This window comes from Haliotis cracherodii, unplaced genomic scaffold, assembly GCF_022045235.1.
Source record: "Haliotis cracherodii isolate W230 unplaced genomic scaffold, xgHalCrac1.p SCAF_8, whole genome shotgun sequence".
NCBI lineage: Eukaryota > Metazoa > Mollusca > Gastropoda > Lepetellida > Haliotidae > Haliotis > Haliotis cracherodii.
In genome coordinates, this window is record NW_027266341.1 from 56,475,388 (window position 1) to 56,496,829 (window position 21,442).

The 21,442-nt window shown below is 41.1% G+C and overlaps 2 protein-coding genes across 2 annotated transcripts in view; one reads left to right on the forward strand and one right to left on the reverse strand.

The window, feature by feature from the left end:
• Positions 1 to 6,517: 6,517 nt before the first annotated feature.
• On the forward strand, positions 6,518 to 7,195 carry LOC139451095 (uncharacterized). Its single transcript, XM_071232894.1, has one exon. It carries the CDS (start codon positions 6,518 to 6,520, stop codon positions 7,193 to 7,195), a length of 678 nt encoding a protein of 225 aa, XP_071088995.1.
• Positions 7,196 to 14,807: 7,612 nt separating this feature from the next.
• Positions 14,808 to 21,442, reverse strand: part of LOC139450498 (transcription factor ovo-like homolog lin-48) — a 35,061-nt gene continuing 28,426 nt past the window's right edge. Inside the window, exons 3-5 of the mRNA XM_071232220.1 lie at positions 20,474 to 20,579; positions 19,640 to 19,819; positions 14,808 to 15,543 (exon numbers count right to left, since the gene is read on the reverse strand). Of these exons, the coding sequence (XP_071088321.1) occupies positions 15,191 to 15,543; positions 19,640 to 19,819; positions 20,474 to 20,579 (639 nt within the window). The 3' untranslated portion in view covers positions 14,808 to 15,190. The remainder of the gene's footprint in view (positions 15,544 to 19,639; positions 19,820 to 20,473; positions 20,580 to 21,442) is intronic.

Here is a 21,442-nt window from a genome sequence, read left to right on the forward strand (position 1 = left end):
CTTCTCAAGACCCGTGAAGATCCGGGGTAGAATACGTCTTCAACAACCCATGCTTGCCGTAAAAGGTGACTATGGTTGTCGTAAGAGACGACTAACGGGATCGGATGGTCGGGGTTGCTGACTTGGTTGAGTAATAAATCACAAGTATGCAAATGCGTCCACATAAATAAGGCTTCACGTGTAACCCGGTTTGTCATTGTTGTCACAAGCTTTAATTTCGAGTAACGTGCTACCATATTGAGTATCAAGCTTGTACCATGATTGTATCAAAGTACCATTTACAGTTGTGCAAAGTAGATTGCCGTCCGACATGCTATTATTAAGCAAAGATGATGTTTTTTACGATGGATTACTGATGAGTCAGCAGATAATAGTCGGTTGAGAGAGAGGGTGGGGAGAGAGAGAGGAAGAGAGAGGGAGAGAGAGGAGAGAGATGGGGAGAGAGGGGAGAGAGAGGGGGAGAGGGAGGGAGAGGGGAGAGGGAGAGGGGGGAGAGAGATGGAGAGTGAGGGAGAGAGAGGTGGGGAGAGAGGAGAGAGAGGGAGAGAGAGGGGAGAGAGAGAAAGAGAGAGGGAGAGAGAGGAAGTGAGAGGGAGAGAGAGAGGGGGAGAGAGGAGAGAGAGAAGAGAGAGGGGAGATAGAGGGGAGAGATGGAGAGAGAGAGAGACGCCTCGACTCCAGTATTTTAATTTGTATCTGAGAGAGGTTTATTTCAGTGTCACACTCCAATACAAATCACATGGCAATCACAATAAAATAGCAGATGCAAATGAAACAAATACTGGGGTCGAGACGCTTATGAGACACTATACATTATGCACGTGCAAATGCATAGACGTGCGTGTTAATAAATTCCACCATACACGGGGTAAAGATCGGTACTGTTGTTTCATATTTCTAACTTCTAATTTGGCTGTCTCACTCACTCCCTCTCTCCCTCTCCCTCTCTCTCTCTCTGTGACTCTCTCTCTCCGTCTCTCTCTCATTCGTCGCCATCCTCTACGTAGCTCTCTCTTTCTGTCTCCCACCCTTCACCATTTTTCTCACCAAAGTCTTCGTATTAATCAATTTCACACGAGATTAAAAATCTAAAAAACATTCTTTTCCCAACGTACCTATTGAGAATATAACCGGCATAAATAACGTTTTTCCTTCTAGCTGTTGTTACAGTTATGATATCAAGTTTCATCAGCTTACATCCGAAAAGTGGCAACAAAGCTCCTCTCCGCACCGTGTCAAACCAGAGCTTCTTACCCCGCCCTGTGTCGCCGCTCTCTCACAAGAAAAAAAACAACCCTACCGCAGAACAAAACACAAGAATGACACTTTGAACATAGGTATTGGAGGAGTGGTGAACCCCTCACATAATTATATACCACCTTTATACGCGTCACTGGGGCCGAACCTGCCAGACATCTGCAGTAACTGACTGGAATGTGTAACGTCTCCGTGCTCGCTCTTCTCGCCTTGTATTATCACACCTTAGGGATCGGCCATTTAATATTCTGGGGCTGGGAGCTTTGTTTGAGACAGGATATTCTTCCAGTCACCGCTTCAAAACATACGCTATATTTATCTGAACAGTTGAGGATCTATAAAACATTACCTTTCAGAACCTCATGTCCAGCGAACGAGTAATACATTGGTTTTGTTTCCCAGCATTTTCAGGAACATATTTTGTTGTTGAAGTCGATACGCCCATGTGATTTGTGCTATATGCCTGAATCATTAAGATGCGGTTTTTTTACTCGCTCACCAAACATCTCACTTACATAAGGCAAACAAAATATATTTTATTAACTTGTTGTCTCATATTTCATGTTAGTTTTTATCAACCTTTATCCTTCCTGTCTACGATTCTATAGAATAATACTGTTCCACTTCAGAAGATAACAATACTCTATATTCTGATATGGTTATTGTATTCATTAAGCACATAAATACGGACCTTACGTCTAGCATAGTAACCGTTACATCTGTTCTGAGAGCGGAATGTCGATGGTTCGATCCCCTGACTCGTCTACCGAAAGATGTTAAAAATGGTACTTTTTGTTACCCTGCCTGGCGCTCGACATTAAGGGATTAAACCAAAGACTGGTGAACTCGGGGTCCGAATAATGAGTGGGGGCTATCACTATAAAACCGGCATTAGTCCGGACTAGTACGAGCAGTCACATATACCTGCATGCATTTCGTTAAATCAGTACAAGAATATTGAACGCAACCTTAAACCCGCTTTCACCTCATCTCAACTTTCTGAAACCCCTGTGTTAACTTGAAAGGAAACTTTTGTCCTCGTTACAACAAGAAAGAATTATGTATCACCTTGCTGTTGACATCCTATCTCATGTAAGTTCCAACATTTACCATATATCAAACCAACTTAGATGTAACAAGATTCCTAATAATGGCGTGTCCAGCCTTCAGTCATCCCTGTCAAGCCAGGGCACTAGTGTAGAAACAGCCATTGTGAACACGTCTCTCTGAGTGCACTGTGAGGAGATTGATTGGCGATAAAGACGTGGGTCATAGATCCCGACCCTGTACCCGAGTTTTGACGCTATCTCACACCTCTGAAGAGGTTTGTATCGGAAGTGATCAGTTCCCCTTTGTGCAGGCTATTGAAGACAAACCTTTAAATCTTGTCCGGAGACGTGTTAGCAGTGTCGGGTTTAACGTTTGTCAGGATGGGGAGGGACTGTGTTCCAGTTCGGCGTTCCCCGTAAGGGGGTGGACTTTGGAAAAGTCAGAGGTGATTTAAAGAACTACTCGGACTTAACCCTCCAGATTAACATCAAACAGTTGGTGTTGACCCGCTAATCTTTCTAAGCCAAATTCTGATATCACTTGTTATTGATGTCCATAATGCACGTGTTGCTGAGTTGTTGATAAAAAATAGAGAAATGTTTTGGTGTCTTCAGAATACTTTGTTGATTATTTTTCGTTTTTCATACTGGATTGGTTGTTTCATGAAAAAAATATTCTAAAACACCAGCTTGTAATTTCGTTAGGGCTATGAATGAGAAAGTATTGTTTATTTCATCATTTGGAAACAGTAGTACTTATGATGATCGAATGAAAGATTTTGTTAAATGATAAGTACAACCCATTTCAATGCATTTCTCAAACTTGGCAAGCGTTATAGAAATGATGCTGACGTCATGTGTGGTGTGGAGAACGTTTTAATCTACCAGAAGGAAGCCTCCTCTACCAGTGGGATGATCCAAGCACTCCAGCATCGTTGGTAGAAGTGTGTGGACGGAGGGGATTAGCTGAAAACTATTTATCAATAAACAAAAGCGACAAAACCCTTTCCATATTCATAAGAAATCCAACTTCATCAACGCGGTCCTTCTTAGTTAGGCTCAGAATGTTTCAGTCACCCCTCGTAGCCGATGTGTTAACGTACTGTAGGTAATTTCAATTGCCAATACGATGTTTATCTTGATAATGAAAACAACGTTCAAAGAGAGGTAGGCGCAAGGCATGGTACTCCACATTATGTCAAAAGGACATAGATCATACACGTTATGGTTTGTTGGAACACACGTTTGTTATTTACACCTGAAAAATAATTAAGTATTGATGTTTTCAGATAACATAACAATTATGTATTTTCGCATCCTGTATATTTTCTGATGAAACACATTTGGATTTTTTGGACAAATTGACACACACATATTGAAATGTAAACAGGAATTATGCAATCCCATATAAACTCTGATTATATTTCTTGGTTTCTTTGTATCATTTCATGGTCGTGGGTTTTACCAAAAGCATTCAATTCTAAGGCCTGTGTCCCTTGGGACTTTATCACTCACTCACTCACTCACTCACTCACTCGCTCACTCACTCACTCCCTAGAAATAAAAATCGGTTATAAATCTGTATATATTTGTATAATACTCTTTGTATCGTCATACAAGAAGCGTTTGTATCACGAAGCTTACAATATCAATATTTGAATATATATTTAAAACGAAACCTCGTTCACCCGAACACCGTCTACTTGTGGGAACGTCCATATAATGTAAAAGGAAGATTAGCCCTCGTTAAGCCGGACGATTTCGCAGGCAAGATAACGAGGATTCGGTTTTTTTAAATAATGAAAGATAAATGTGAGTTCAACCGAAAACTAATGACCTGTCTTTCAGATATGTTATTCATAGAGCTTGTTTAAATAAGTTAAAAAATTCGGCCGAAATTATCTTCAAAGAGAAGCGAATTGGAAGAAGCTCTCTAACAGCTGATGTTATCTCGTTCCCGTGAATCCGCTCACAAGGGAGCCTGATAGCATCGCCTATATAACAAACACAGTGTTTTGCCGCAGATGCATAGCGGTAGATGAAGATATGGGACACCATAAAAAAGTTTCAGGAATGTGAAGCAACAAAACCATCAATGTACCAGAGAATGATACCGAAAAGATCATATCATATTTGCCGCCACTGAGAACATATATAATAGACAGTCATGTTAGTTTTATAGCTGTGCCTAACGCTGTAGTGTTAGAGGTGACGATTAATTGTACATGGAGGCTTCCCAACGAATTAAATGACACCCAGCAGCTATTGGTCTCAAAGCGTTGGGTTTAACGACAGGAAGCAAACGTGGGTGTCATATTGCGGTTCTGGCATTTAAAGTTAAATTGATTGATGTAATTAATTCCGCGTGTGGCATTAATATATATTTCTGTTTAATTCGAGTATCATTTTATTGAGATTCCTAAACTAATGTTCTCTTGTTTTGGGTGTTGGGTATATAATCAGGTCATTGGGGGTGGGGGGGACTGATACGACTCTTGCTCAGAAGTTGTTTGATCAAGGTTACAACATTCAAGGCCTCAGTAAAGCTTTCAGAAAGTTTTATGGTAGACATGTTGAGGACATTTCCAAATTTGACGCATCAGTGACAAAAATGTCCGATGCAATTCCTTATTTTTATATGTACCATATGCTCCAGTATTTGTTCGGGTGAACAATTAACTTGCCTTTGGATGTGTTTGTGACGGTACCACTGGTGGGGCAGGATACGCTCACCTTTTCACCTGGTATCATTACCATCTGATAATGATTCATAAACACAGGCTCATGATAAAATCGGAATTGTACAATCGACTCTGCTCTATGCAGAGATTTCTATTGGATATGGAATTGTCGCTTTGTTTGTTTTTATATATATATTTTTTTAATTATTATTATTATTATTATTATTATTATTATTATTATTATTATTATCAATAATATCATCATCATCATTTATTTATTTATTTATTTATTTATTTATTTATTTATTTATATATTTATTTATTTATTTATTTATTTATTTATTTATTATTCACAGATTAAAATAATAAATGCAGCAAATAGGGTTTGGGTGATCCTGGCACAGTCAGGCTGGTTTGGCTCATCATCAGCTCAAGGCCCTTGCCCCTTCTACAACGCAGCCCAGACAGCGACTGCCAAGTCAAACCCACCCAGGGTGAGGGTGAAGACTCCTCAACACTGCAGCCTTCTGTACTACCCAGATTGTCAGAAGGGATGTATTCCTGGTAGCAAACCCGGGTACTCTCCCAATGTCAGTCAACAGATTGGGAGGTACCAAACCTAAGGCACCAAGAACAATGGGGAGTCGGACAACTTGGTACTTGGGATGTAAGCGAGACATTTCTTAAGGGAGGTCCGCATATTTGCCATGTTTTTCCTTAATCCTGTCGATCACATTAGTGTCAAAAGGGACAGAAAATTCAATAATATAAATGATTTCATTGGATTAATGAAAAAAGACAAGATGAGGTGTGTTGGCCTGGATACGTCTGAGGCTGTAAACGGGACTATTACGAAGAATTTTGTATTTATTATTTTCCATGACGCTCGCTACATATTCGTATCATGGATGGACCTCTGTGTCAAAACCACAAGCATGGCATTATTATTATTTGTTAGTTCATCAAGCCAATGACCGGGGTTCGATTCCCAACTTTTACAGGATCGTAAATCAGTGAAACAAGATTCACGAAAATGTGTATATTAAAGTCCGTTTAAGAGGAGTATTAAACGTATTTCGTTGTCTTCAAGATGTTAGATGTTCTGTCAACCGTAGACGGGATGAAAGGCCTTTCTTCTTAGATATCTGATGCATACAGTGCAATGTTCCATTGCGTAGTAGGGGATTGTTAATATATATGAAATAACTGTAAATATACAGCTCAAAGGACAGTCTCTTCTTGCACCCCGATGTTTTTATTTCATAGTATACCACAGGTGTATGTGATTAAGTCAGCCGAGTGTTGAAATAAAACTTGAAGCAAATTTCTGGCATACGCGGCAATTATGAGTAAGATTTATGTCCACCTGGGCTACTTAAACGCCGGGACAGCGTGTAGGGAGAGGCATCATTTCGTGATATCCAAGTTAAAGAGGTAATGGCAAACCGACTTACACGTATCAAGTAGGGTATAATTACTGTGTGTAAGAACATGACTCATAATCGGAATTGATACACAGCAAACGGGGTCATGATCTCCATGAAGTTGGTTCTGTTATTAAAGACCCTTACCCCCGTCTCCGTCACAGTCACCGTCCCCATCTCGGTCACAGTCACCGTCCCCATCCCCATCCCCGTCCCCGTCCCCACCCCCATATCCGTCACAGTCACGTCCCCATCCCCGTCACAGTCACGTCCCCATCCCTGTCACAGTCACCGTCCCCACCCCCGTCACAGTCACCATCCCCACCACTATCCCCGTCACAGTCACCGTCCCTATCTCCGTCACAGTCACAGTCACGTCCCCATCCCCGTCCCCGTCCCCGTCCCCGTCCCCGTCACAGTCACCGTCACAGTCACCGTCCCCATCCCCGTCACAGTCACCGTCCCCATCTCCGTCGCAGTCACCGTCCCTATCTCCGTCACAGTCACCGTCCCCATCCCCATCCCCATCCCCATCCCCATCCCCGTCCCAGTCACCGTCCCCGTCCCCATCTCCGTCCCCGTCCCCACCCCCATCTCCGTCACACTCACGTCCCCATCCCCGTCACAGCCACCGTCCATATCCCCATCCTCGTGCCTATACCCGTCCTCGTCCTCGTCCTCGTCCTCGTCCTCGTCCTCGTCACCGTTACCGTTACCATGCCACCACGATCCACATCCCCCATTCCCGTCGCCATTCTATCCCGATCCACATCTCCGTCTCTAAAATAGCAGGCATACCTAGGGTTTTTGTTTATATTCTACTTCTGAACTTTTAAGTTTCATGTTTACATTAACGACCCCTTCAGTATATTGTTTATACTTTCACACCATACTTAAATGGGTATGGATTGTATTCACGCCTGATTTAGCAGTATTCCAGTGATATCACGGCAGAGAACGTAGAGAACGAGCGCCAAAATTGTACTACAGTAAACTACGGTTATAACGAACACGTTTATAACGAACTGACGATATAACGAACTTACTTTTTTGTCCCGACTATTTGCTGTAGGTGTGCTGTATGCATATAACGAACCACGGCTACAACGAACTAAAATTAGTGGTCCCTTTGAGTTCGTTATAACCGTAGTTTACTGTACAGTGTATTGTGTGGACTTGAACCTGTTGTTATAAAGAGTATTCACTTTAACCACAGTAACCCACTAACCCTTCCACTCATCCACACATTAATGTCAGCTTGCAAAACAAGTAAAAAATCAAATTGCAAATATCAAAGGTACACGAATTTATGCATTCTTTTATGACGTATTTTAAACGTGTGATGAATTCATGCTGGTGTACTTTTTCTTGTCTCATGATGCGGTTCCTGTCGCGCAATACATTCACGTTGATAATAAACTTATGATTTTTCAGATTTTAAAAAGACCCCAACAGGGACCCTATCATGTTGTTTTATTACCAAGCAATAAATATTAGAGGACTTTTTTAGTTACAACCACATCAATGACTCTCTATGGACGTGGTGACATCCTTTCTAGACAACAAAGAGGACGTGCAGTTTAGTGCCAATGTGTTACATACGGTCTGTCAGTTGTACTAAAACCTGCACATGCTTTATACATTAAGGTAAAGATAGTTTAGGGGTAGATGTTAAAGAATATTTTTCATGATGTGTCTGATTTCGCTCAGCAAGTCAGTCTTGCAAGCGACACACACATGATGCATGGTACAGTTACAGTAAAATACGGTTATAACGAACTCAAAAGGGGCCACTTCTTTTAGTTCGTTATAACCGTAGTTTGTTGTAAGCATATATGCAGCGTATATACTACAAATGGACGGGACCAAAAATATACAGTTCGTTATATCCGTCAGTTTGTTATAAGCGTGTTCGTTATAAACGTAGCTTACTGTAGATAGAAGCGACAAAACCGTTTTCATAACCATACAAAATCTCTGCTTAAAGCAGTAGTATTATCCGACTGCGTCATACGCATTTCTTTATGAATCACTATCAATGAATGAGTATGGTTTTACGCCGCGTTAAGCAATATTCCAGCAATATCATGGCGGGGGACACCAGAAATGGGCTTCACAAATTGTACCCATGTCGGGAATCGAACCCGGGTCTTCGGCGTGACGAGCGAACGCTTTAACCACTAGGTACCGACCGCCCAATCAAGTTGTGACAATAGCAGGTGTAGAATGCAGCTTAAGTATAAGTAGCATGGTTATGTTTGATGGGCAAAGGACTGAGCAAATTGCACTTTAATATTTAACATATCTTAGCTTAGTATTGCTGTGCAGCGGAAGGCAACAAACACCTACTTACTTCTTTAACACATTGTGTGAGTGGCGGGTGCTACCGGTAGAACAGGACATGCTTACCCTTTTCGCGAACACCTGGCGTAATCACTGAATTCAATGATCCATTTATAGTGTGTTCTCTGTGTTTTTTACTCTCAATGGTTAATCGAGATTGGTTGTTCTCTAGCGTTGACGTCATATATGAACGTTATTGTGCCATGGAAAAGTATGATATCCTGTAATTGTAGCCCTCAATGCTGAATTACTCTCTTTTAAGGGGGCTGGTGATCTAGTGGTTTAAGGTGCCTAACCCTGAAGGGAGTTGTGTCCCTTAGCCGTGCAGCATCCTTAGTCACGCGTTCGAATCTAATTCGTGTTGATTGTTTATCTTGGTCAACACCATATCAGCTTCAAGCTGTCTACGACATGCGTGATTTGAGTTTCCCCTGATCAAATATAGTTCATATTTGTGGTGACTCACTCACTCACTCACATCATATTAAAGTTATGAGGATAATTCTAATGCTAAAGTCGTTCTCTACGTTAAAGTTTAGTATGGTGTAAGGTACTATTAGTATGAGATAGAGCTAGTATCTTTGCCTTTCTCACAGGCCCTTGTGTCGTTGCTTAAATATTTCCAGGGCAACTTGAACAAAGCGATATTAGCGCTAAGACTATCGTAAGCCTATGTTAAAGTATGGGTGTTACGATCATATTAGCGCTAAGATCGCTTTGTGCAAGTGGGCCCAGATCAATTAATACCACGAGTGTCAGAAATACACTATACTATTATATCTGTTAAAGCAACGACACAAGGGCCTGTGTATTTTTCTCCCACATTGACTCCATTTAAAACCTACAAGGTGTCGATCACAATATGTCCCGAAACAATATTCCCGTGCTCTGACATTAAGTCGATCTTCCCTTTAAACTACATTCAACCAGACCCCGCGTTCACAAAGCGAGCTCAGCGCTACGACTAATGCAAGTCTTTGAGTTACCATCGTCGTTGCGTTAAGGTCGCTTTGGCAAATGGACCAAGACGTCGCATACCCATCCTACATCATTTTTTATTCTCATTTATTTATTGCTCAAGCTGGGATATCAAACAACCATTATGTACAATGTCGCATTGTGTGTCTGCATGGATATGTGCATATTCGCAACTGTAGAAAAGATGAGGCGTACAAAAGATCAGAACAGGTCACACAAAGTTAATATCTATCGAAAAAAGCCAACATCAACTAATATATTCCTATAGACGATGTGAAGGTAAGTGTGAATTATGTATAAAGCATGTCCCGTTATCACTGTGCTACCGTAGCCAGATAATGTTGATGTATTGCTCCCTTTGCGCTGTCGTAAGTTGCCAGATAACAATACGTCGCTACGATTCCCACGCACACTCCTTGACAGCACAATAGTCTGTTTTTATGACATGCGGAATATTGTAATCCAAGTCATACCGATAATGTTTTCTCTTTCAGGCCGTGAGAAACAACATATCTTTGTGCAGAGCATAAACAGAGGTTCGCAAGGGAACGGCAACGTCACGCATCGTGACGTTACGTTTTGGCGTTATTGCCGAAAATACAGTTATTGAAAATAATTCTTAAATCACGGTCAATTATCTTCAACTGACATTTACGCTTGACTAGGTACAAATGGCCATACGTTTCACGTATCCCGTTAGAATCTAGATGGTTATTATCCTGCTAAGGTAATCAAGCGCGTTGTCACGGTTACTTGACTATGTATTAAACGCAGTAACAGTAAGGTCTTCAAAATGTTCTGCCGGCTGAATGGACACACTGTTATGAAAGAGAAGCCTATAATTCATTGGTGGGAGTTATACCGCGGGGTTATATATCTCGGGTAATTATAACCATCGGATGTTATTATTATCAGAAAATTACCAAAACGTTCCTTAATCATGTGACTTCTCACTACCCTACAAAATGGCGTGGTTGCGTTTCTTTCAAAATCTCAAAAAAAGTGGATGAAGGTTTCAAAGTAACTCGACACGAACAGCGCCAAACAGGGAAGAATTTTAACGAAGATTGATGACGATGCACAACGTCGGTGAAATTCGACCTTCTCACGATCATGCTTGAAATGAGACACAATATCCATTACGCAAACCAACACAAAGTCAAAATCATTGGAAATATGAACCTGTTGTTAATTTCCAGTTGGATGTGTCCTGTTCTTTTAAAACAAGTTTGATAGTTATACGTGAAAATGTTTCACACGATTTGTCGATAGGTTTCAGTGTCGCAATGTTAAATTTTGTAATTAGTTTTTGAAACGTCAACGCCATTGACGGACATTTTTTTATCGTTAATGAAAGCTTGTCATCTTTAGAATGAAGTGTCTATTAAAAGTACGTTCGAGGAAAATTCGTTGTCATGACTGTCATTTCCGTGATTAAGGTTAAATGATATTTCGGCTTTGCTACCTCAATCTGTATAGGGCGTGCTTTTGCGATGACGTCTTAACTAATCACAGAGACGATTACTCAACGACAGGTTGAGCTTGTTAGAGTTTCTTGTAGGATCTCTTAACCTTCAAAATCAAATTTCAAAATATTAGAAACGTTCATTGCTTATGTTACATATGTTGTTTCATCTTTCTTCTCCTTTCAATTGTGTGTGTGTGTGTGTGTGTGTGTGGGGGGGGGGGGGGGGGGGGGGTGTCGGGGAGCCTAGAGGTTAAAGCGTTCGCTCGTCATGCCGAAAACCCGGGTTCGATTCCCAACATGGGTACAATGTGTGTAGCCCATTTCTCGTGTCCCCCGCAGTGATATTGCTGGAAAAAAGCGGCGTAAAATCAAACTTACTCACTCACTCATTCAATTGCTTATTAAGAAATATTAATGACACAAATAATTCTAAATGAGTAAGTTTTGAAAAAAAACGAATGTTCATTGCAGTCATCACTCTTGACTTATGCTACATGAACCAATGCTACAATTTGACCAAATAAGAGTCAGTTGATAATTCATATCTTACTAAATTGAGGATCGCATGGTCACAAGGGCGACAAAGGCGGTGGAGTAGTCTAGCGGTTAAAGCGATCGCTCATCACGCCATAGGCCAAGGTTCAATTCCACATGTGGGTAATATATGTGAAGCCCATTTCTGATGTGCCCTGTGATGTTGCTGAAATAGTGCTAAATGCGGCGTAAAACTATACTCACTTGTCACAACCAAACGATCAGATGTGATGGCTTGTTGGTAGACATCGTACACCGAGTATAAATTGTTGTTCATACTAACAACCCTGTGTTTGCGTGTGCCTGAGCAGATAATACTTTGAAGACCGCCATGGCATAGTGCATCTTCCCGAGGCAAGGGAGTTAACTGACTATAAAAGTCCAGTTTCCACCCTTGCCGAACGAGGCTGGTATTATGGAGTTATAATTGGGCTTGACTAACGAAACTAGGCACAGTCCAATCAAAATCGCGTTACGAAATCGACATTCGGTTCTAAACCTGCCGTACAGATTTCATTCGATTCCAAGATTTGCAAAGCATGTGTACCGCCAACTTAGCATCAACAGATTTTTCCAAATCGCGTCATGTTTGTAATCAAGGCGGGTTTTATTACAATATAGATCTTGATTATCGATCAGATCGTCTTTCACTGGGCGACGCCATTTTATTTGAATCAAATGCAAATGATATGAGAGGTGGAATCTGATTGGTCAATAGGAGGGTCATAGAAGGGACATAACTCGCAAAAGCCACTGGTGGCTTTACGATCGAGCCTAGAAATTTCAGCCAAGTTCGGCACGGGTGGAAACTGGACTTTTATAGTCAGTTAACTCCCTTGCCTCGGGAAGATGGGCATAGTTTAGTTTCGGTCAAGATGGAATAATACCCAATTGACTCACTTTGCCCACTGGTATGTGTAGGGACTATTCACCACATGCAACTGTTAAGAGGTCTTCTGTGTCACCGGTGGGGTAGGGGTGGGGGACGCGGATGGTCCTGTGGTTTATGGCACCGCAATTCCCTATAAAGAGTTGCGTCCCTTGGGAACGCCAGAAACCTATAATCGTGGGTTCGAATCCCGGTTCGCCCCTACAATTATGTTTCTAGGTTTGTCAGCACCATACCCGTATTCGTGGATTTCACCGAAGTGGTAAACGTCTGAGACCAGCATCACTTCGGGCTTTCCTCCCACATTAAGCTGAAACACCGTTCATAACTGGAATACTGTTAAAAGCGGCGTTAAACCCAACTCACTCACTCACTCACTCACTCACTCAGTAATGGTAGATAGAAATATATTTATAATGATCTAACCTTGCTCTAGATATACAGTAAACTACGGTTATAACGAACTGAAAGGGACCACAAATTTTAGTTCGTTATAACCGTAGTTCGTTATAAGCATATATACAGCCAATGTACGGGACCATAAAAACAGTTCGTTACATCCGACGGTTCGTTATAAGCGTGTTCGTTATAAATGTAGTTTACTGTATTAGTAAATGAAGTGACAAGCTCAAAATGCCATGTCGAATAATTTACTTGTTGATCAGCGACATAAGTATAATACATATCTGTTTATTTGGTTAACAAAATGTAAATGCAACATATATCAACAAAAGTGTAAAGTAAGAATGTATGTGCAGTTAGGCAGGGTACAAGTGCCATTAAGTTATCTTCATTGAAAATTACAAAAATCTAAATTATACTACGAAGGTAAACGAATCATTTGTGTCACTGAAATCAGAATGTAGCAAAGCAAATTCAAACCCATGGGCAATTCAAAGAAATCCAACATCCTGTAACAGGCAAATATCATCATCATCTTTATCATCAGGTGTTAATGTCGTTGTAAAGTGAAAACGCGTTGCCTTGACCACCTGAAGAAGGCTTTTTTACAAAGCAATCACAAAACATGTATTTCTGACCAATGTATATTGCAAGGCTGTAAACAAGTGAGTTTAGTAAACAACGAATGATATTGAAAATATACTCTGTCACAGATACGAGTTCTCTCACAGGTACGTGACTTACTCTCTCACTGTGACAAATACCTGACTTTTTCTCTCTATGTCAACAGGTACGTGACTGTACCCTCTCACTGTCACAGGTACGTGAATGTACTCTCTCTGTGTCAACAGGTACGTGACTGTACTCTCTCACTATCACAAGTAAGTATACTCTCTCACTGTCACAGGTACGTGACTACTCTCTCACTGTCACAAGTAAGTATACTCACTCACTGTCGCAGGTACGTGACTGTACACACTCACTGTCATAGGTATGTGACTGTACTCTTTCACTGTCACAGGTACGTGACTGTACTCTCTCACTGTCACGGGAACGTGAATGTACTCTCTCTCTCTCTCTCTCTCTCTGTCACAGGTACGTGACTGTACAATCCCACTGTCACAGGTACGTGAATGTCTCTCTCTCTCTCTCTCTCTCTCTCTCTCTCTCTCTCTCCCTCTCTCTCCCCCCACTTTCTCTCTCTCTCTGTCACAGGTACGTGACTGTACTCTCTCATTGTCACAGATGCGTGTACTGTGATAGATAAATATAGCAAAGGGCGGCTTGATGCACACGCCATTGATTATCAAATTTATACAGAGAGTTAATTTCTGCCAACAAAACTCACCTTTGATATGTGATGCTTTCATGATAGTAATACTGATTTCAATGTCCCATTCACGAGAGCATACATGGGTAAGTCACACTTTATATCGTCTGTCTAGCGACTGTATTAATAAACACCTGCTCCCGTTCAACAAAACAACCTTAGCATTAAGACTTATGAAGCGCGACCGTTGTAATGCTGACATTACCAGGACCCAGGGCCCCGTTTCACTAAGCGACATCAGCGCTACAACTGGCGTAAGATCGTTTTGTGAAGCTGGGTCCTGGATTAATACGTTTTTTGTTTATTCGCTGAGCGTAGGGCATATTTTCTTGCAGCATGTCAGTTAATATGGACTTTGTTTAAAAAAATGATATTGTCTGTCGTGTCTCCCATTTTCTAACTTACAGCAGTCAAGGCTGCTTCATACAACTGTGCCTTTTGTTAACCCTTTAAGTGTCATTTGTAATTAGCGGAAGGTTACTGCTCTTGTAAAATAAAATCAGTTAATAGAGTTTTTTCACATAAATCAATAATATCATTGTGGACTCTCATTATCTCAAACCTTGGATATCTTCAATAGTGCTTATCTCTTCATTTTACATTTTTAATCTCTCTCTATCTCGATCCTCGGGACCTTCTTGCACATTTTTTACAGCATATCCTATTTCGAATCCATTTGGTTACGATTGTCTGAGTAAGATCGCTTCGTGCATGTGGACCCCAGTATCTCAAAACCATCCAATGTACTTCACCAAAGACAGATTCGCTGTATACGAAGTCAACAAGTAGCTTGACAAACCACACCAAAGCACACACAACACTGTCCAGGAAGTCATCAGCTCCGCGTTTCCAGATCTGGACTGGTGGTGATGAGGGACTGTCCTGGTCTGTCCGACGCCATAGACGGGTACATCATCTTGGAGAGACTGGTGTCGGAGAACTTAAACTGTCTTTTGTCATAGAACTTGAGCAGGACTTGGCTGTTTGGGTGGAGGTTCTTGAGGTGGAGGTAGTGCTGAGCGGGATCCTCTGTGGTGTGTCCACAGTCCTCGCACACGTATACTTTGTTCCGTCTCTCCTTGTAAGCATAGGACTGATCCGTGCCATGAACCTTCTTGCAGTGGGACTCAAGGGAGCAACGCTGGGTAAATGCCTTGCCACACACTAAGCATTTGTAGGGACGAACACCTGAAATGGTAGTTTGAAAGATGATAGATTACAAGATTGGTGCCCATGTGTTGTTTAACGCTGCACTCAGCAATATTCCAGCTATGGAGGCAGTCTAGAAATAAGAGTCTGGACCAGTAAGCTAACCATCCATCGAGGCGCCACTCACGACAAGCTTAGGTTTCTTAGGGTCTCTTATAACCCGGATTCCTAACGGAGAACAAATGGTGACAGGGAGAGAGAGAGAGAGAGAGAGAGAGAGAGAGAGAGAGAAGCACAGAGAGGGGGGGAGAGATGAGAAGAGGGGAGGGGGAGACGGAGAAGGAAACACAGAGACACAGAGAGAAGGGTAGAGGTGGAGGGAGAGAGAGAAGAGAGGGGGAGAGACAGACAAACAAAGAGGACATAGCCTTATATTGTGTGATGGTCATAAAAAGAGATAGTCATATGACCAGACCATTGGCAATACCACCTTTAATTTAGAAAACAATTATTCGACAAATTAATTACATATGTCTGTCTGATTCGGTCCCTGATCGAAAGGAATTTCATACCACGAATGTTAACATCATATGCATAAGGAGAGTCGAAACTTCTCTGCACCATGCCCGTCTGCTTCACAGATGCCAAACTCGTAAATATTTTTTTTAGGACACCCTTTGTCATAATTGCTATTTGCAGTTTCGTATGTTCCTACATGTCACCTAAAGTTTGCTGGGAGCTTATGCGTTATTGTGTCAAGTACGGCATTGCCAATCAACGTACTACGCCAGCTTGCAATTCTTAAAGGGGGATTAAGCCAGGACCCATTGGCAGTCCCAGCAAATTTGCTTCAGCCATTCCAAACTCCTTCTGTTTGTAAGTGTAAACTACTATATTATGATGAATATCAATCTAGCAGTAAATGATAACCTTAATTACACAAACATAGTGTGTAAAGTTAACACTGTTCACTAATTAAAAAGTCTTCACCTCGAACTGTCCCTATTTAAAGGCGGACTATACACATGTGCTAATTTCCAGTCTACATCCGGATGATGTAGTTAATGCCCTGCGTGAAACGGGGACATTGTCTCAGTGTGGTTATGGACAGTTCTGACTGCTAAAATGCCTTGCAAAAGAAAATATGCAAAAATTGAAAATTGGATTTTGGCCGAAGAATTACAAACATTTACTAACAAGCTAAATTACTGAAAACATTTTTATACAAGCTAAATTACTGAAAACATTTTCATACAAGCTAAATTACTGAAAACCTTTTCTTTGACAGTTCTGACTGCTAAAATCTCTTGCAAAAGAAAGTATGCAAAAATTGAAAATTGGATTTTGGTCAGAGAATTACAAACATTTTCATACAAGCTAAATTACTGAAAACATTTTCATACAAGCTAAATTACTGAAAACATTTTTATACAAATTACATAACTGCAAACAGTCGCCCCAGCACTGCCAATCTTAGGTCCGAAACACAAGTATGATACCCGTATTCAATGTATCACTATCAAATAGCCATGTCATATTTAGCCACAATCAAATAAGGTGTATAATATTTTGTGCCCGGCGGGTTAGATTGATCCACTTAATAAAAGTTGAGATCAGAGACTGGGATTGGATGACCTTGAATGAAACTTGCTTTAGGCTGCCAATTGGCTCGAGCCTCATTGTCCCATCGCGAATGGCGATGCAACGGGGAGAGCATAGCCAAAACCTCTTTACAAAACGCCGATTATTAAGCTTCATTACCATAATAAAACAGATATCGTATTGCCGAGAAACCGTCTTTGCATGTCCTATGGAAGATATCCTCAACATTTTTAGCTGTATCCCAGCTGTATGTCAATCTACACGGTCGTGAAGACAGAAGGTCGACCTGCGAGAGCATGTCTGTCAAGACGTTCCACGGCCCTCTGTGATATCATTATTTAATGCAACTGATAGAGAATGTGGAATGTAAGGTATTCAGCAAAGAAGATATGTTATTCAGCAATTAGTTCTGCAGGTTTCTCCTGGACAAAAGATGTTGACAAGCATCCTCCCTGATTGAAATCATCGTGGCCATGCTAGCACCTTTTCAATATCAGAACATCTACAAAAAATATATTTCCTGTCACGCAGGCATCCATCAGTGAATGATTAAAGTTGGCACTGAAGGCATGTTTACATATTGCCGTGCAGGTGTAATTCGGGTTGATGAAATTCTATCTTTATTGGGGTGAAAGATACAGACTTAATATTACTTTTTTACAGAGTATCAAAAAATGTAGCGGAGCATTCAACGAACCTGCAGGAGATTGGTGTTTTAATGAGAAAACACATATGTGAGAAGTACTTAGTAAGTGGTATAACAGTTGTATTCCGGTGTGATGCATGTTGTTCTTTACCAACAAGTGACACATATGATTGCATTTGGTAAATGAAAGTTCATGAGGCGGGGTTGTTTACACAGACAGATAGATATGCAGCAACGTGTATAACGTCTATGCATGACCACGATGCGTACAGGTGTCATGCTTCTCAGATGATTTGTTGTCAGAGATCACAATCATGAAAGGTATTCATGAATAATTATGCTGAGTATTAGCTCCACACCTGTAAGCATAAAACGCCAGAGGACTACCAGTCTCGAGCATCCGCCGAGACAGATTCCATTGGCCGTAAACATATCAGTGGTGATAATTATACGAATAGATTAAACTAGTGATGACACCATTGAACTCCATACACGTTGATGTCTGCGTGTCCTGGTGTGTGTTACGTATCTTCAACATCAACCATGATGAGGGGGCACGGGTGGCCCAGTCGTCTAAGGCGCCGCGATACGCTGTGCAGAGTTGCGTCCCTTGGGCATGCCAGAAACTTATGATTGTGGGTTCGAATTCCGGTTCGCCTCGATTATGTTTTTAGGTTTGTCAGCACCATACCCGTTCTCGTGGGTTTCACCGAAGAGGTAAAAGTCTGAGACCTGCATCACTTCGGGCTTTCCTCCCATATTAAGCTGACACGCCACGATATAACTGGAATACTGTTAAAAGCGGCGTTAAACCCAACTCACTCACTCACTCACTCGTATTAAACGAGCAGTTCTTATCTTTGTTCTCCTGTTGATTTCGTGTTACACATGTTTCTCGAACCTCAACAATTGTTTCTGCCGAATATACCCATATTTCCCCAAGATATTTGTTTACCATTTCTTCGCAGGAATATATTGTTATCTTAAGCTACCATCACTAGCCTTGATTTAAAACAGATGAATGGCGAATGGCCAAGATAAACTCTGCTGAATAAAACCCAAATGGGTTGATCGTGATCAATTATATTCCATCGGTTCTTGTGACTAACATCTGCTCTGATACCACATGAAATAAGAACCTTCAAAAGTAAGTTATGACGGTTAAGAAAAACTATGTGTCACCTGTATCACCTTATAGAAATACATAGCACAGCAGAACAAATAATTTGTTGACTGGATTCTATTTATAAGGCAGAATAGTAAGGTTGTAAAAGATAACATCGATCAAAATTAACTTACACCTGTACATATACTTCTTAAATATTTAAGGACCATGAGGATTCTTTCATGTTACTATAGTTACTGTCATGCCATAAACATGTTGGGGTAGTATTTGTATCACAGCGAGGTTTATCATGACAGAATCCTGGTTTTGAACAAGAGAGGTGTTAGATCAGTCAATAGTGTTGTCTATGTATTAAAGATAACCATCGACCGCTCGTTTCAAGCCCTGCTTAATACTCAATTGAGGTCTACATTGTTTTGCTTTGTATTTTTGCAACACAGACGTCCTGAGTGGTAGCTATAATACTGGTGTCGTGTTCAGAAAGGCAATTTCTATTTAAAAGTATGTATCACGTGGTCCCTCAGGTCCTCCACCCTTTAGTTATCCCTCAATGGCATCCTTTAAAGCGGCTCAGAGATGGTTTTCTTGCACATGGGGTACAACGACCTGGCAAGATCGAGCCAATCAGGATAATAGTCTAATAGTCATATCCTGTGACCATCTGTGACCAAGTTCAGCGGGGATTTATACAACTGCGATGTACACGTCAGTTCTGACCTAGAATTCGGTGGATAGTCTGAGAATTTGCTGTTTCGACCTACCTGTGTGTGTCCTGGTGTGTCGCTTCAGGTCAAATGTGTCATTGAAACCCTTGCCACAGAAGGTGCAAAGATATCGCTTGACATCACTGTGACACTTGATGTGTCTGTTGAGCAGACGCTGAAGGGGGAACAGCTTGCCGCAAACCCGACATGCGTACCTGTCGTTGTCGTTCTCTAAACCTGGGGAACAGGAAGATACATGGTACTCCTGATTTGCTTCAGTTGGGGAACAGTCGAGAACACCTGACTCACGTCAATTGGGGAACGGTCATATATAGCGAACACCAACCTTGCTTCCCTTTGAGGAACAGTCACATATTTAGAACACCAAACTTTCTTCAGTTGGGGAACAGACACATATTTAGGACACCAAACTAGCTTCAATTAGGGGACAGTCGCATTTTAGGACAAAAAAACTTGCTTCAATGGGAAAACAGTCATATATTTAGAACACCCGACTTGCTTTGTTTGGGGAACAGTCAGGCACATAGAACATCACACTTGCTAAATTTCAAATGGGGAACATTCATAAATACTGTATCTAGGACTAGTTTTAATTTAATTTTAAAGTGCAATATATAACACAGATTTTCAGTAGAATTTAGAACATGGCAACTTTATATCATGAGTATGATCCATGAGAAACTTCAGATAATGATCATACAAACTTATACTCTTCAAAAAGTAGGTATTGTTCAAAGATACATTTACACACCGGACATACAGACGACACGGAGATGTAAGAATGTGCACACAACGTACAGATGTACACACACAACATGTAGTCGTACATACAACGTACAGATGTAACTACAACGTACAAAAGGTACACACCACAGCTGGACAGTGTTATTTCCTTCTGTACCGCCGTCTGTCCGAGCAAGGGGTTCTTGATCCCGTAGCCGCCGTTGATGACCTCCACGCCATTGCTTGTCATGTGCTGCCACAGAAATAACAATAATGATAATGATAATAATAATAATAATAATAATAATAATAATAATAATAATAATAATAATAATAATAATAAAAACCTTTATATTCTATTTAATAAAGTAATTGAGGTTCTCGGGTAATATCTATGTTATATCATAGAGTGTTTGCTTTCTGTTGAAGATGAAAATAGATACATTTTAAAATGGTAAAGAAAACGGGAATGGGGCATAATGCTGACAGTTAAAGAAGGGCACTTTGGTACAGACAACGAGCATGGGGTATGGTGCTGACAGTTAAAGAAGGGCACTTTGGTAAAGACAACGAGCATGGAATGTTGTGCTGACAGTTGAAGAAGGGCACTTTGGTACAGACAACGAGGATGGGGTATGGTGCTGACAGTTATAGAAGTGCACTTTGGTAAAGACAACGAGGATGGGGTATGGTGCTGACAGTTAAAGAAGGGCACTTTGGTAAAGACAACAAGCATGGAATGTTGTGCTGACAGTTAAAGAAGGGCACTTTGGTAAAGACAACGAGCAAGGAATGTTGTGCTGACAGTTAAAGAAGGGCACTTTGGTAAAGAAAAATGAGCATGGAATGTTGTGCTGACAGTTAAAGAAGGGCACGTTGGTAAAGACAACGAAGATGGGGTATGGTGCTGACAGTTGAAGAAGTTCACTTTGGTAAAGACAACGAACATGGGGTATGGTTAAAGAAGGGCACTTTTGTAAAGACAACGAACATGGGGTATTGTGCTGACAGTTGAAGAAGGGCACTTTGGTACAGACAACGAACATGGGGTATGGTGCTGACAGTTAAAGAAGGTCACTTTGGTAAAGACAACGAGCATGGAATGTTGTGCTGACA

Excerpts from the sequence above, each read along its gene's own strand:
- LOC139451095 (XM_071232894.1), top strand. The coding sequence starts at position 6,518 with ATGATCTCCATGAAGTTGGTTCTGTTATTAAAGACCCTTACCCCCGTC.